The sequence below is a fragment of the Musa acuminata genome, chromosome BXJ1-3 (genome assembly GCF_036884655.1).
Source record: "Musa acuminata AAA Group cultivar baxijiao chromosome BXJ1-3, Cavendish_Baxijiao_AAA, whole genome shotgun sequence".
In the NCBI taxonomy this organism is placed as follows: domain Eukaryota; kingdom Viridiplantae; phylum Streptophyta; class Magnoliopsida; order Zingiberales; family Musaceae; genus Musa; species Musa acuminata.
This window is the reverse complement of record NC_088329.1, coordinates 8,433,238-8,450,416: the sequence shown is the minus strand read 5'-3', so window position 1 is coordinate 8,450,416 and position 17,179 is coordinate 8,433,238. Positions and strand designations below refer to the sequence as shown.

The 17,179-nt window shown below is 35.7% G+C and overlaps 2 protein-coding genes across 3 annotated transcripts; one reads left to right on the top strand and one right to left on the bottom strand.

The window, feature by feature from the left end:
* Positions 1-360: 360 nt before the first annotated feature.
* On the top strand, positions 361-9,736 carry LOC135586766 (AT-rich interactive domain-containing protein 3-like). 2 transcript variants are annotated; one of them, XM_065149145.1, is made up of 13 exons: positions 361-645; positions 1,046-1,692; positions 1,782-1,821; positions 3,087-3,139; positions 4,150-4,195; positions 5,383-5,475; positions 7,017-7,065; positions 7,136-7,205; positions 8,611-8,677; positions 8,817-8,867; positions 9,017-9,109; positions 9,194-9,359; positions 9,495-9,736. In XM_065149145.1, the coding sequence occupies exons 2-12, from the start codon at positions 1,052-1,054 to the stop codon at positions 9,311-9,313; spliced, it is 1,323 nt and encodes a 440-aa protein (XP_065005217.1). In that variant the 5' UTR covers positions 361-645; positions 1,046-1,051; the 3' UTR covers positions 9,314-9,359; positions 9,495-9,736. The 2 variants fall into 2 exon arrangements, with proteins under 2 accessions (XP_065005217.1, XP_065005225.1); XM_065149153.1 differs by having other exon boundaries at positions 361-1,692.
* A 5,645-nt stretch (positions 9,737-15,381) lies between these two features.
* LOC135636121 (glycine-rich cell wall structural protein-like) lies at positions 15,382-16,824 on the bottom strand. The gene has a single exon (XM_065147704.1). The coding sequence runs from the start codon at positions 16,822-16,824 to the stop codon at positions 15,382-15,384; it is 1,443 nt and encodes a 480-aa protein (XP_065003776.1).
* Between the last annotated feature and the right edge of the window lie 355 nt (positions 16,825-17,179).

The following is a 17,179-nucleotide window of genomic DNA, read 5'->3' as shown; positions in this document are numbered from 1 at the left end:
CAAGTGCTATAATAGTGTCTGCAAAATTATCCTATTGTCACAAACCAACCCTCCAGCTCCCAAAACATATAAAGGTAAACCAACCCTCCGATCAAACCCTCGATCATCGCCGGTTGTCCGCGCAGTAGAAGGAAAGAAAGGAAAGAATCCCGCAACAGAACCGGCTACGCGGTAAGTTGACGGACGGTGATTGTATCCGAAAGTTACGCTCGTATCCCGCATTCGGGTACGCTCGTATCCCGTATTCGGGTCATATGATCTCGGTCGGCCATCTCCCCTTTCATATTTCGAAGGCTTCGCTCCAAAACCCTGGACGCCAGTAGAGCTTCTTCATATTGCTTCTCTGGTCCGCAGGCATACGTCTTCCCCTCGTCTCCCCTTTCATATTTCGAAGGCTTCGCTCCAAAACCCTGGACGCCAGTAGAGCTTCTTCATATTGCTTCTCTGGTCCGCAGGCATACGTCTTCCCCTCGTCTCCCCTTTCATATTTCGAAGGCTTCGCTCCAAAACCCTGGACGCCAGTAGAGCTTCTTCATATTGCTTCTCTGGTCCGCAGGCATACGTCTTCCCCTCGTCTTTCTTCGGGACTCGGGGTAGATTCCGCTGTGGGCGTCTCAAGGCGTGGCCGTGTGGATCGTTAACCAGGTTTCTTCCGTTCGAATTACTTGTTCATATTGCAATTGTTTGTCTATATTCACCCGTTCGATCGGATAAGGCTACGATATCTTTTGTTCTATCAGAAAGAATGTATTTCTAGGGGATAGTAGTTTCGAGTCTTGTGATCATTTAGGGATCAGGTAATGTATGGCGTTGATGCGATAACGAAGCACTGGGATCAGTAGGGTTTTGCGCTTACCTTTTCGTTCATTACGTTCAAGATTTAAGATATCATTCTTTCTCAAGGCTGCAAATGGAACTCCTGAAGATATTTTGATATGCATATTAGAGCAAGAAATAAGATCATGTTAAATTTATCTGTTCGCTGTCAAGGTTTATTGCTGATTTTTTATATGTTGGAACATTCTGCCCTTGAGAAACTACATAGTCGGCGATGACTGAGCTAATGGCTGAGGTTGGTTCGGAGCAAGAAACGACAGAGCTCTCTGAAAATAATGAGACTGAAGTAGAGGTTGAAGTTAGGGACTTATTACTGAAGGAGAATGATACAGATAAGCAGAGCTCTCAGCTGTCTGTGAAGGCTGGTAACTCTGAATCCGTCGAGACCTCTGCAGAAAACAATTTGGCTGAGATATCTGATAAGACTGATGATACACTGACCGAGAAGCAAGTTTATGGCGCACTCTTGGAGAAGAAAACTGATGAGACACTCTTGAACAAACAAACAGATGGTCTGGTCACTGTGACAATGGCTCAAATTGACACTGGTTCTGATCAAATAGGTGGTTTAGGTTCTCCATCTACACTGCTAGAAAATAAGACAGCATCTGTAATGACACATGTGAAGGAACCTCATGCAGAAGATAATCACACCAAAACCTACTTGAATGATGAAAATACTGGAGGAGATTGTTCGACCCAGTCATCTACCTTTAACCCCTACTTTGATGGCAATCTTTCTGGATCTGAGGAAGAACAAGCTTCTTTCTTGAAGGAGCTGGTGAGTTTCTATAAGAAAAGGAGGATGGTGTTCAGACCACCTAAATTCTATGGACAAACACTGAATTGTCTCAAGTAAGACCTGTGTCATTACGTTTGATTTTTGCTTTTTTTTGTGCATAACTCAAATGGCAGACCAACACTTCTGAATTTTTCTCTGCCAGGTTGTGGAGAATAGTAAGTAGATTGGGCGGTTATGAACTGGTACGTATGATATATTGTTCTTCCAACAATTGCTCATTGCTTGATGAATTTTCTTTTGTCCCAGGGTCTTGATAGGACCCTCATGCGCTGAGGGACCCTTCATTTAGTTGTTGCTATTCTTTGATATCCTTTTTTTTTATGTTTTAAGTTGGCTATTACAACTCTTCTCCATCATTTATTAGACATCTAACCTTAGACAAGAGGAAAGTATGCTGTTAAATCATTATATATAAACAGGTTTCTTTGATGTTGGAAGTGGGTCTTGTGAACTAAGTTCTGATGCAACCACATGTAGAGTAGGTAGAACATAAAAAATAAAGAGTGAGGGAGGCCATGGTAGAGGCGATAGAGATTATAATTAGGACGATATCTAACAAGAGGTAGATGAAGAAGGTTACCATGACATACTTGTAAAAAAATTCAGATTTATATTAAGAAAATGTGTAGTTCAATACATTATTCAAGATTCTAACTATGCTTCTAGCTATAGTTACATTCAACTGATTTTAATTAAGTTGTTAGATTTTTCTTAGCTAGATTTGTTTGTATTGGATGACAATCAACTAGCCAATTGAAGTAGTAACAGTTTACTAAAAATTTAGATAAGTTTTGAATTTTAGCCCACCTAAAATGTACCAAAGTCTGTTAAAAATATTTTTGTAATATCTAAATAAAAAATTACCCCAAGTCTTGTTGGTTTAGGAACTTATTGGCAGTAAAAATGATAAGGCTTATTAGAAACAATAAAAAAAATAAACTGTTGGAAAAGACAGCTTGTTGCATTTGTCATTCCATCAAATATTAACAATTAACAATTTTATCTCTTTGATCCCTTTCAGCTATGGTTAGTGTCGTTGGAATTGCTGTTTGATGATGAGTCTGATCAATGTAACACCTTCTATGAAATATAGCAGAGGGATGCATTGATGTGTTCAGTCTACTTACAGAACTAGACTTACACTAACTGGTGATCTCTACATTGATCAACACACTTCAAGAAAGAAAGAATTTGTCATTTAAGTAAACTCTCATGACCAAGAAATTACAAGAAGATGCATGGTAGTAACCAGAAACATATGCCATTTTATTTGCTATGTCCTCATAGTATGCTCTTTAATTTCTAAGAATAGGACATGCAAACCATATAAAGCAATGCTGTGTATATTATAAACCATCAGGTTCATTCTTTTGCTAAATGTGAGTGGATATTTAGGAATCGTGTTATTACTATTTTGGTACTGATATGATTGACCTGAAACTTATAGGTGACACAATGTAGGCTCTGGCCTGAGGTTGGACTGACTTTCAAGCCTCCCAAGTGAGACCTTTTCTTTACTTATATTGTTTTTGTTATTATTTTTAATTGTTTTGTAAATTGTTGATCATGAGAGAATCAGATGACACAAATTTATGAAGAAATCTATGGTCCACTGATTCATTTACCTTTTCGATGTCCATAACATTAGGAAAACTTTATCGCAACTGGTCAGAGCAATTATGATACGCTTGTCAGGTCTGTTTGAGTGACAAGGACCACCTTGGCTGCCTCAGTGTAATCTGGTATGCCATTAGGGATCATCTTTTATCTAGCTTGCCTACATATCAAAGGATGGGTTCCTGTTCCTTCCTATAGGATTTTACAAACAGAAAGCAATAATAAGATGATCATGAAGTATCCTGGTATTTCTTGCAGAAGTTTGAGACAAAATAAAACTAAAGTAAACAACTGCTATGAATACAATTCTGAAACCTTGTGATTGCAAAAAGTAGCAGCAGCATGATTTAATAGGAAAGTTGAAGTATTGTAATCTTGTAATGAAGTATGATACTGGACTTTGTATGACTTAAGGAAGTCACTCAATTATATTTCTCCAGTGCCATGTGTAGACAAATGGATTAGGACTTAAGAGAAAAAGAACAGGCAAATACGGTGATCTGTATCTTATTTTGTTATCATATACTTGTCTCGAGGGATCTAAATGATCAGTTGGTTGTTCATTAGGTGTCCTTTTAACTTTTGACTGTTCATTTTAAGTGCTACATTTTCTTAAAAAAAATTTGGGAGAATTTTCTTTCCTGACCTTCTTGACCCTTGGGTTATAAAGTTTTATTATAACCAAACCACAGTTGAAAACATGGATGAAGCTTATGCTTTATTAGCATCTTTTGTATGAAACATTTAGATGAACATTATGTAGTGCTGAATGCCAAGGATAACATGGAAAACATGAGTGACAATTTTTGTCTAGGATTCTAGTATGATCAGCTACAGAAGCTTTCTTTTTTTCTTCGGGGAAAATCTATTAATAGATGCCACTACTTATGCAGGACTTTTACAACAGTGTCTTGGTCTTTCCGAACTTTCTATGAGAAGGTAATGCATTAAATGAACGTGCAATTCAAATCTTGGTTCATTCTATTATTTTAATTTTCTGTCATCCATTTTGATATGTCTTTAGTAGTTCAACTTCATCTATAGGGCTAAACAATGAGCAATTCTTCATAATGATTGAAAGCTGTTCTATCAATCTCAGGGCTCTCTGTTAAGGAAACTATTTTGTTGATATTTAAGCATAAAATTTCAGAAAACTGTTTGCATAAAATTTAGATCAGCATATTTTTCGTTATGAGGTCTCAAAAACATAATTTCTTGTTGGTAGGTTTCTGCAATACCATGTTTTACATTTTATGTATTTTGTTATACATGCATTAGATAGATGTTCATTATAATTTGTTATCTACTATATGTTAATATTTGTAAGTATGTAAATTCTTATCTGTGGAGGTTTAATATCTGAGACCCTGGCAAATCTATATTTACAGCAGCAAGAACAATGACAGCCACATTGGTGACAACGACAAGCGGTAATGTCCCAAGTCCCAACTATCATGGCAGTTGGGACATTGGGGCTTGTTGCTTTTGTATATTTTCAAGGAATCACGTGCCTGTGCAATTGTTTCATTTTTGTTATTTGAAAAAGGTTGACGACACTTGCTAAAGCTGAAAATGGTCAATTTGGAAGTCTTATTTTGTGCTTCTCAATGGTCATATGCCATATGGTATGTGCACAGTTTAGGATAGGAGTGGATCTGTAGACATAAGCTCATAAAGTAAATATGGTTTCTCACAGTTCTAATATATTCACTCGAGGGCTTTCACATCAAATCTTTAGTCCTCCTGCATCTTTTTTATGCCCATCTTTTACTATAGTAATTAAAAATGTTTCTTCGAGTTTTTAGCCCATGGCTACAGGCATTGTGTTTCAGAATTTCAAGTAATCTTTAGATTAAGGAAATCATTATCAAGTTGATGTACAATGAGTCAGTTGCCTAGTTTAAGTTTTATGATGAGGATCGGTGCTGCATAAATCTTCAGCAATGAGTACTAGCATGGTTATGTTAAATTATCTTGGTTCTTGTACCATTGATAACAATCATGGGATTTTATGTTGGCGTTTAATGCTATTTGTTCTTATCTTTATGCATGAACCAGATTTTTTTCAGTTTGTTGAGTTTGTTTTATCTGCATCATTTTTTCTTGTTTAACCTTACCATATACAGGTGCTCCTTGAGTATGAGAAGCATAAGTCCCGAACTGGTCAACGTAAAAATCCCTTTATACATCTTCCATCATTTATGAGGTTTGAAAATCAGGTACTATTTTTTTTTTCAGCTCTTCTCTGTATGTAAAAGTTGTACTGTTAAACCTATGAAAAGGAATATTTGTGCATATTTTTACCGTCCTTGGGACCTGAAAGAGAGCAAGCATTATATACAAGATTCATGCATATTTTAAATCACAAGTCATATTCAATTCATTTAATTATTTTGACATGGTTTATGTCAAACATGTAACAAATGCATGTCAGTTGATGAATAGTGGACAACAAAACATGTAAAAGATAGAACACTGTGATTTTGTGAAGTACTAAAGGGTAAATGAAGTGGACAAACCTCTTAAGAAAAATAATAAAATCAGGTACTAGTTTTTGGAGACTAGTACAATACATTCAAAAAAGCAACACAAGCACAATATGGATTGCATCACTTAATTATCAAACTTCTGAACAAATAGTCAAAATTTTCAGTCATATTCGTCAAATGACCCTAACTATAATTTCAAAGTGCTAAAGTTGAGACAAATGATCTCATATTGTAGATTTAGGAAACAATTCTCATTTGGTGTCACAACATTACTGATATTCTTTAAGGCTATAGTGAAGTTAGTATCAAATTCTCAGTCATATCCCTCTAATGAGCACAATCGTAATCTCAAATTGCTAAATTGTGACAAATAATTTTACCAAGTAAATTTAGGATAAAATTTCAATTTGGTTTAATGCTGTTAGTGAAATATTTGAAGTCTCTTATAGTGGAGATAGTATCAACAGTTTCAATTTCATAACTTAAAGAATTTTGGGAAAGAACTTGACTAATGGGAGAATATGCAAATTGGTAAATGAGAATGTATCAAAGGTCTTTTAAAATACTAGGTATATATATCTCCAATTCTGTGATTTAAAAGATGCCTATAAGCAAAAGTGGACCGATGAGCTTAGCATGGTTGAGTTTGTTTCAGAATTTTTTTGGTTATCAGAATAAATAGATTTAATTTAATCAAATCCTAGCACACAGCTATACTTAATTGACCTCTGCTTGAAGTATTTGATAATTTAGTTGGGCTAGGATGAAAGGATAGTTTGAATTAAATTGATAGCTGATTTTGGAAACTGTATTTGAGATATCAGCATTTCAGGTGGATAAAACTACACAATAACAGTTAATGCATATTTACTACTATGAGCTAATTGAGGTCCATGTCAAAAGGAAGAAAACTTAATTGCTTATTACCCAGTGGTTTTGTTATACTCAAAATGATGAACCAACACATGAACTCTGTTTTACAGGCCAGAGTTTGTATTACTAATTTTGGATGTATATATAAGAAAAATTGATTTAGAAAACTACAATTTTGAAGCCAAAGTTCATGTTGTATGTAACAAGTTTAAAGATAGCATCCATGATTTTTCTGATTAGCTGTCTCAATTTCAGTGATCTAATTCAAATACTTAAGTAAGATCTAAAGATGAATCCAAGTCATTAAAGAGTGACAAAATTCACTCTGAGAGTAACATAACCTTCTAGAAAATATTACTCTCTAAGGTAATATATGTCTTACACCTTTTCTTTTGTAGGATGGGAATTCATCTATTCCGAGGGAGGATGAACAAGGTAAAAGCATTGGTATGTTTTCTACAACCCTTTTAATTAACTAAAAATATCATTATTTACTTATTTTTTAGACTTTGTGTAGGCCCGTTTAAGAGGAGAAAACCTTACCAAGAGCATGCAGCAAAAGTTGTGAAAACACTTGTTAATCCACGGTTAAGTCTGTTTTTCAAATATTCATACCATTTCTTTCTCAATATGACTTTTGTTATGTATATGACTTCACAAGGATTTGAAGTTTTTTGTGTATTAAATGTAGAATTGTGAATGCTAGAAACTATCCAGTACTTTTCAGGTGTACTTTGTCTTGGCAAAATTTTAGAGAGCCTGAAAAGACCCTCAGGCTTTCCTTTTGCTGATCTGAATTGGTTTCTCTGATTGTTAACTACTTTCAAATACAAAAAAAATCCCCTTTTGTGTGGTATATTTCATTTTGAATTCCTTAAATGGTTTTAATTGTTTTACAGTTTTCAATTATTGGTACCAAATGAAGATAATGAAGGTACTCAACATTTAGGGGTTTGTCTTTGTAGTTGAGCCTATTCACTTTTTCAAGCAAGCACACACGCTCAGTCTTAACACTGGGTAGTTCCATTTCTTGGGTCGCCGATGTCTCAAAGATTGCACATAATATGATGCTTTATGGTGAGAATCATGTTAGAGGTTTCTGTCATATCTTATATGGACAAACCTGATCACCATTGTCTTTGCAGCAACCATACGAATTACCAACATCACAGCCTTTCTAGTTCCACCCTTTTTGTGTCATCCCATTTGACAGCTGATAGCAATGAGTAAATATTAACTACCATGCAACCAGTACCCAGATAGCTTCACACTCGGACAACCTGACATTTGAAGTTGAGATTTTTATATATTTTTTTCAAGGTTTTGCTTCTACAATTTGTATACATTGTCTTGAAAAGTAGCTGATTTTCATGCTGTACTATATAAGACCTCTAAGAATGTTTGGTTTGAGGTTGAACTTTGAAGTAGGTTAAGTTATTTTGACCTGTCTGAGCTATACCCTTCGAAGTGATACCTGAATACCAAAATCCCACATCAACATTCATCAACTAAAGGAAAATTTTGTTTTAAAAAAAGGACAGACAAGGCAAAGTCAAAAAAGAAAAGTGTGAATACAAAACATGTGTTGAGAATAGAGGAAGAAAAATGACAGGAGAGTCATAAGAGAAAGATTAGCACATTCTGTTGGGTCCTGATAAAAATTTGTTTGTTATAAATGACCAATGCTAATTTTCTATTGCCAATAAGTAGAAAACAGTAATTGCAGCATCTTTGTGAAAATTTTAATGGCCTTCTCTTATATTAATTGCATATTCGAACAGTCAGAAGTTAGTGAAATAAGATTCTAGGACTATTTTTTTTTTTCTGTTAGCGATATGATAGTTCACTTTTTAGAGTTGATAAGAATGTGCTATATTCCACTATTATATCCTTTTAATTTGCTGGAATTTTGACACGAGCTCTTTCAGAGTCTTTCAGTTGCTTATTGTTCTTTGCTAGTAAATGATGACATGTTATGTTTTTAATGTGCAGAAAGACTGTAGACGTTGCTGACTTTGGTGCCCCTGCGGACTGGGTTAAGATTAATGTGTTGCAAACTGTATGTTCATGCTACTAATTCAATTTTTTTTATCATTATTCCATTGCATGAACTTCTATTTGCAGTGATGAGATATTCAAAAGCAAAAAGCATTTGGAGCCATTGACTTTACTAAGTGCTTTGATTTTTATTTCCACAGAATGAGTGCTATGACGTGTATGTTCTGGTCCCAGGACTAATGATTGGAGAGGTAGATTATGCAGCCTGTTCTCATTGTTTTTGAATCTTTTTTGTAGATTGATTATTTCTTCAAACTTGTTTGCAAAATTACTTTTTGTTGTGGGGATGTTTGCCAATCCAATTTTGGGCACTAATAAACTCCTACGTGGCTGTACATAGGTACATGTTGAGTCAGATGGTACAGGTTTTTTGATCATTTCTGGTCAGCCTGAGGAGCACGATAATCCTTGGGGTATCACCCCCTTTAAGAAGGTGCATCTGTACTTTATTTCCAGCAAAACAAAGTGGTTGATTATTAAGTAATTTATTGGCGAAAATTGTCTTTGTTTTTTCCAGGTCATAAACTTCCCGTTACCGATTGATCCGCATCATACTACTGCTGTGGCTTCCTTACATGGCCTGCTATTTGTTCGTGTACCGATTCAACGAAGAGTTGGATGGCACTGCAGAGTTTAGAGATGAGTATTTGGGGGGACTCGTAACAATCGATCACTTACTACAGGTATTGTCTATGATCATGGCTAAATATTTTTCCAGTACTCCATTTTGTTATGAATGTCACATGGGCCAATTATCTCGTGTTGATCTACCTCGCTTCAAATTGGTCCTGCTTCTTATATTTTTCATGCCGTCCCAGTACATGCATTCCTGCCTTCAACTCAATCGCTGAAATTTGATTCTTGGGCCGAGCTGAAGACGGAATTATGTTGATTTCTTGACTGCCTTGCTGTTAGAGTCGATGTTCTTCAGGTTTTGGGTGCTTGTTATTTGGTCCTCGAAACAGTTTATTGTTCTCATATTCTGCATGACATTTATCCAGTATCTCAAGTACTCTTATCTAATTCATGAAATAATTGAGTCCTGATGTATGAGTTTTGAATATTTACGGCCTGTGAGATTGGATTGACTAGTTTAGAAGGAGCTGTCGCCTCCCTCATTCCAATCTGAACATGTGGCTGGTCTCAGCCATTGGTGTCCAATCCCCTACCGAAATTTATACATTTAGTTTAGGTATTTGTTTGGTAAAAGGATTTCGATGAGAAGATCGATTGCTAGAAGTCCTACAACCCATTGCACCATGCACTGATTTCCAATAAATTTAGTGCTCTTCTGAGAGTAGAGATTATTAGGATCCTCACGCGTGGTGTGATGGCAGTTCTCTCAGTAAAGAATGAAAGCTGACAGTAGGAGGACAGCTTTGTTTAGGACCAACGCATTCTTTTGTTATCCTCGGTCTCGGTGACCGCACTCGTAAAGGCCAAAAGGGAAGACAGCAGGAGGAGCAGTTTTGGTCACACATACCTCTAGCCGCCACAACTCGGAAAGATCAAATTTCTACAAAATATTAGCTGCGGTCACTTGGTGTGCTTACCAATTACGTCTTGGGCGCCCGAGAATATTAATAACGATGGAAGATGGCAATTTTCAATACCCTCATGCTAAATCGCGGTGAACAGATTTCAGTTGCTGGTTGATACCCGTAACAGCTGATCCCTATAACAACAGTACGTGGAAGACGGAAGACAGTGCACAAGTCACTATTAATTCTCTTATAGTTTCTCTGGTCGTCGTCAATAAGTGTGATCAAATGTCACCTATTATTTCTGGTTGATCGTATCACAAAAATGAGATTCCATTTTATCTTAAGAACAGTTCATTTGAAATCTGTTGAGGTTTTGCAGACCAACGAGATTCTTAAAAGGACAAAAACTGTAACGAGTGCTCTCCATTCAAAAAAAAAAACTATTACATGAATATATGGCTCGCAATGCTATAATTATATGGGGAGAATAGGTTGTGGATACAAGAAAAGTACTTTTTCTCAGTGCGGTTGGTAGATTTTGGGTGAGCTTACCTAAAAAAACAATTCGGCGGAAAAATGGGTCAACTAACACGTTGTTAAGTCTGTCTTCTGCTGATCGCGCTCCAACCGCGGCCCTTTTTTTTTTTATGGTAGAGAGTACCTCAAAAAATAAAATAAAATTGGTTTGGAATCTGCCTAAGCCACCGATTTTTATTCTCACATCTGATGATCGTACTTCAACTAAAAAAAGGAGAGAATTTTTTTTTTGGAGCTTACGATAATAAATAATAACAACAATAAAATCGTAGGCCTCAATTATTTGAGATCAATAATAAAATCATCTCGTGATTTTAAATTTTTTATAATTTAAATAATTTTATTTGTCATATTTATCTTTTAAATTGATATTAATTTTTTTTTCTATTAACCAAGCATCCTTCTGAATTTTCTGATTTTATTAAATAAGCTAATTAATTAAGCTATTTTTTATTTTCTAAACTTTTTCATATCTCACTTGGATATCATCATGCCTCGTATTCTTAGTTATTTTTATTTTCTTTAATGTGTCTTTCACTTTATTAACTCTAATTTTATGAATTAATATATAATTATTAAATCTACTACTATTATTTATCATTAAATCTAAGTCTAATATGAAATATTTATTAAATAATTTATAATAATAAATTTTCATCTTTTATTAATAAATATTCTTTGATCTTCATTTTCAATGCATATAATATTTTTTAAATCCTTACACTTTCATTTCTTAGCCTAAGCAATTCGATATATATCTTTTTCACCATCTTTAATAGCTAATTTATTATAAAAATTATTATAAGTTTTATATCTTGTTATACTAATCAATTTTCAGTCTCTTTTTATATTCTTTATATCTTTTAAATTTTTTTTAAAAATTTTATTAATCTTTAAAATATAATCTTTTAGTAAAAATTATTTTTTAAACTTTCTTGCACCACCATAAACTCTCTCTTAATGTTACACATCTATCTTTAATTTTATTAAGAATTTTTGTTGTTAAGATATTAATCTTATTAGTTATTATAGTTCAAATAATATTAATATTATCCTCATTTTAAGTAGTCTCTTTTTTCATCTTATTCTTAAAAGTATTTATGTTATTATCTTTGAAATTTTAACATATAGTCATACTATTTTTTCTAATTTTTTTATCTTCTATTTACTATAATAAATTTCTAATATTATTTGAAAGTTTGATTCATCGAACTTTCGCTAGAAGATTATAATATAGGTAAATATGGAATGATAATTTTGCATTCCTTATATGTTTTAATTATTAACCCATTTATGATTTGAGGATCAATCACATATTTGAGTGCATGATTTGAATATATAATTTTAGTCTAAAAATTCTTTATGGTATCAAAACCTTCTTGCTTCAAGCAAAGAATCTTTCTTCCTTACTCTCGTTATTGCTATTTATATATAAATTCTTTGAGGAAAATAATAAGAGTGAAGTACTATTACTAATTATATGTAAAATCTAAAAGTTATTATAAATGATTTGACCCTAAATCATAAAAAAATTATTATTGATATTCTTAATAGCCTAAGAGATGAATATAAAGAATTGGCGATAGCAATTTGTGCATGTGACTCATCAATGTTATTGAAAAATTATGTAACATAATAATTGATCATGAAATGACAAGAGAGGAAGACGGAACTAACTGTCACAACTCAATTCAATCAAGAATTCAAAGAAAAAGGCAATCAAAATAATAAAAACTTTAATAAAAGATCGAACAAGATGCCTCCTCGATATATAGATAATATACAAAGCTATCATCCTTCATTAATTATTTGGTAGCAACTTCAATCCAAATAATTCAAAAAATAACTTTAAATATAACTATCATCAGTTCTGATATCTCAACAATAATTATAGTATCCGAGCCTCATGCATATTAATTCTAACCTACCATTAAAATAGTTTACTTTGATGGAGAAGGTAAATACTAGGCTCTAACAACTTATCTCTCATTACGTGATATACAACATCTTAAGTCATCATCACATACATCTCAACTAGTTAATTTTATTAAATGAAAGCATCGATACTTAATTAAAACTGGTCTCACCCTCCTACATTAAACATTCATGCTACTAATATTTTAGTTAGCAACCTTTCAAGCTGTAGTCTACCTCATTAACTCACTTCAATCCTATAACACTAATCATAATTTATAAAATTATTTTATAAAATTTTAAATATTTTAAATTTTAAAATATTTGATTGTTTATATCATTCATAGCTATATCCCTAAGCGTTACATAAGTTAACACCAATACCTAAGTATTACATTTTTATTAGCTATTTATTTGAACATAATGCTTTTCGATAGTATGATTCTTAAACTCAAAAAATCTTTATATAATATTATATTATTTTTGTTGAGTCTATTTTTTCCTTTCAAAATCTTACTCATTTAGAATGCGAGCCACTACAATAACTATTAATCATTGGATTCAAATTAGTATACCTCAAACCCTCTTAATCACACACCTCTCATCACATTAACCAAAAAATTTTCTCTAGACTTATACTCTCTTATTACTCCAGTGCAACAATACCTCACTATCTCTGTAACTTCTCAAATGATAATTATCATAGAGATTAAGTAATTCTACTATAAAATCTATGGTTTATGTGGATGATATTATCATCACAACCTTGAGTCACTACTCTCCTCTAATGAATCAAGTAATTATATAGAAATCAAACAATTCCTTAAGCAATTGATAAATCGATTCTCTATCAAGAACTTAGGAACCTTAAATAATTTTTTAGGAGTGAAAGAAACATTTATATCTTCTAGATTTTTTATATCATAAAAGAAGTGCATTCAAAATTAATTATAAAAAATAAACATAAAATACAAAAGAAGTTGCCACACTACTCTCTACTACCGAGTCACTCAAATTATATGATGGCAGCTCTACTACAGATCACACATAATATCAACAAGTACTTGATTTCTTATAGTATTTATCACTTATATATCTAAATATTTCATTTATAGTTAATAAATTATCACAAGTTATGTAGTGGCCCTTCACTAAGCATTAGTCTACACTAAAATGTATTATGCAATATATTAAAGAGTCTCTCAATCATAAACTTATATTTTTATAAATACTCATCACTTTATCTCTATACCTTTGTCGATGTTAATTGGATAGACAACACTTATAATATAACAACTACATCAATCTACATTGACTTGTTTGGAGCAAATCTGATCAGTTAGTGTTCCAAAAAATAAAATACAGTTGTAAGATCCACGCTGAAGCTAAATACTAAAGCCATTATTACCATCGTTGTAGAATTCAATTGGGTCACCAATCTACTATATGAATTTGGCATCACCTCCCAATTCACTTCTATAATATACTATAATGATATTGGTGCCACTTATTCATCAACCCAATGTTCCACTCATGAAATACATGATCATCAACTTCTATTTTGTTAGAAATAAAGTTGTCAAACATCAATGTATTTCTCACATTTATATTTTTTATCAATTAGCAAACTTCCTCGTAAAGTCGATATTTCAGTTGCATCGAATGAAATAAGATTGATATCCTTAATATAAACTCAATTTTATGAGGGCATAATAGAAAATCATGATATAGACAAATATGGAATGACAAATTTATAGTTCTTACATGTTCTAATCCTCAATCAATCTATAATTTGAGGATCAATTACGGATTTGAGTATATGATTGGAGCACATGATTGAGAAAAATCTTTCTCTTACGACTTGTATAAATACACATTACCTCAATAAATAAAATTATCTCTTTCATAATATTTTTTTATAATTAATTTTATATACTTTTGTAGTAATAAAAAAATCTATTTGACTACAATTGTGATTATTCTTATAAGAGCCAAAATCATACCACTATCTTCATTTACCTTTTTATAAACAAAACCTACATATACCGCTTTGTATTCACCATATATTTTTCTTTGAGTTTTTTTATTATAAGCATTTCTGGAATGATATCATCTAAATTTTCTTTAAATTCTCTTTTGACTTGATTATCCAATCCAACTTGAGAGGTATAAGTACTAATGACATTCAAAATATCTTATTTTTTATAAATTTTAGAACTATAACTTTATCTCTAATTTTTTTACATCTATAATATTATTCTTAGATCATTATATAAAATAATTCCTACATTATTTCTATATTTAACTTTTCAATATATCAAATTTTAAATTCAATATTATTAATCTCTCTAGATTTTTCTCTTACCCATTTAATATCTTATAAGTAAATAATATTTATTCTTCTTCTAATCAAATCATAATATCTATCAATTATAATCCCTTACCGGTGACAGCACTTTTAAAGCACGAGGGTACACAACATCCAATATACAGCAAGCCGCCAAAACTTGGAAGGACCAAACTTTCTCTAAATATTTGTGGATACGATGATAAGACCTTTTCTCACACCTTGACATGATGAAGATTACTCTACTTATCCAATCACTGACATCGATGTCGATAAATCACTAACTTGTCACAACAATTCTCTCTCTGATATAAGTAACAAGAACTGGTTTTAAAGACTCCACGTCTCTATGCATGCTTGGATTAGGAGCGTTAACATGGTTGCAACCCACACTACAACAGACAACGAAGAAAGCAACGCCCATTACTTCCGGTTTGCGATTCGAACGAAGCTTTGGCTGCAGCGGTTAATGGTTGCTCCGCGACTGCCGCCTCGAGTGACAGCACCGCCGATGCTGCCTTTTCGATGGCCAACGCCACCTCTTTTCCCATGATGACCTCTACCACATTTTCCATCGCCACCGCCTTTTCCTTTACCGTGCCCTTTGTTTCCTCCTTTTACGTTACCAACTCCACCACCAGTACCATTACCTCCACCAGCACCACTGCCGCTTCCAGCTCCTCCGCGGCCATTGCCACTGCCACCACCAATTCCGCTTCCTCCACCATTGCTGCCGCCGCTGCCACCACGTTTACCACCTCCGCGGCCATTGCCACTGCCACCACCATTTCCGCTTCCTCCACCATTGCTGCCGCCGCTGCCACCACGTTTACCACCTCCGCGGCCATTGCCACTGCCACCACCATTTCCGCTTCCTCCACCATTGCTGCCGCCACTGCCACCACGTTTACCACCTCCGCAGCCGTTGCCACTGCCACCACCAATTCCGCTTCCTCCACCGCTGATGCCACCGCTGCCGCTTCCAGCTCCCCCCCGGCCATTGCCACTGCCACCACCATTTCCGCATCCTCCGCCTCCTCCACCACTGCTACCGCCGCTGCCACTACCTTTACCACCTCCGCTCCCGCTTCCAGCTCCTCCGTGGCCATTGTCACCGCCGCTTCCACTACCACCACGGCTTCCGCTTCCGCTTCCGCTTCCGCCGCCACCACCTCCGCCACCAATGCTGCTGCCGCTACCGCCTCTGCCTCTGCCACTACCACCACCACTACCCTTCCCGCCGCCGCCGCCGCTTCCACTACCACCACGGCTTCCGCTTCCGCTTCCGCTTCCGCCGCCACCACCTCCGCCACCAATGCTGCTGCCGCTACCGCCTCTGCCTCTGCCACTACCACCACCACTACCCTTCCCGCCGCCGCCGCCGCTTCCACTACCACCACGGCTTCCGCTTCCGCTTCCGCTTCCGCCGCCACCACCTCCGCCACCAATGCTGCTGCCGCTACCGCCTCTGCCTCTGCCACTACCACCACCACTACCCTTCCCGCCGCCGCCGCCGCCTCCATCATTGCCGCCACCTCCGCCGCCGCCGCCGTTACCACCCCCACCTCCTCCTCCCCCACCGCCACCACCACGACCCCACCCCCATCCAAAACCTCCATTACCGCCACCCCCACCTCCTCCGCCATTATCACCAGAGCTGGCTCGGGTGTCAACCTTATAGTCCATGACACTGTTGCGGAGAAGTGCTTGATTTCGGAAAATGTCAGTCATGGTGGTGTTCTCATGATGCGATGATGGCGGTTGCTCATCAGCACGAGCAGCAGCAGGGCATGGCATCAGAAGAGAGACGGCAGCTACAACGCTGAGTAATCCCCGCAAGAGGGTCCTCTGCAAGGCGAACGCCATTGTCTCATCATCTCATCGTCCTTGCTCCCTGCGTATTTATACCCAGGAAGAGATCAGAGAAGCTGCGGTGTTAATGATTGAAAGAGCTGGGTGATGTGACGGCGGCGGTGGTGGTGCGGGAATGGGATTGAAGGAGGAATACATCGTTGCTTGCATTGCACTACTTCATCCACCAACGTGCATGCGCGTGGTGGGTGGGTGCCATGGGTGAACCCCTCTCGATCTTGATAGAGCCGCTCATGCGCTCTCTAAATTTTGGATCTGGAGATTAGCCCCACCTTTTCTTGTTCTCGGCTTCTCTTTGTCTCTTAGCCGTACAATTCCACTGCATCCATCGACTGCATTCAAGCATGAT

What these genes read in the sequence shown, in the direction of transcription:
- LOC135586766 (XM_065149145.1), top strand. Translation starts at nt 1,052, where the DNA reads ATGACTGAGCTAATGGCTGAGGTTGGTTCGGAGCAAGAAACGACAGAG. An exon ending in CAAACACTGAATTGTCTCAA is followed by an intron (nt 1,693 to 1,781) that starts GTAAGACCTGTG and finishes TTTCTCTGCCAG; the next exon opens with GTTGTGGAGAATAGTAAGTA. An exon ending in TCCGAACTTTCTATGAGAAG is followed by an intron (nt 4,196 to 5,382) that starts GTAATGCATTAA and finishes TACCATATACAG; the next exon opens with GTGCTCCTTGAGTATGAGAA.
- LOC135636121 (XM_065147704.1), bottom strand. Translation starts at nt 16,824, where the DNA reads ATGGCGTTCGCCTTGCAGAGGACCCTCTTGCGGGGATTACTCAGCGTT.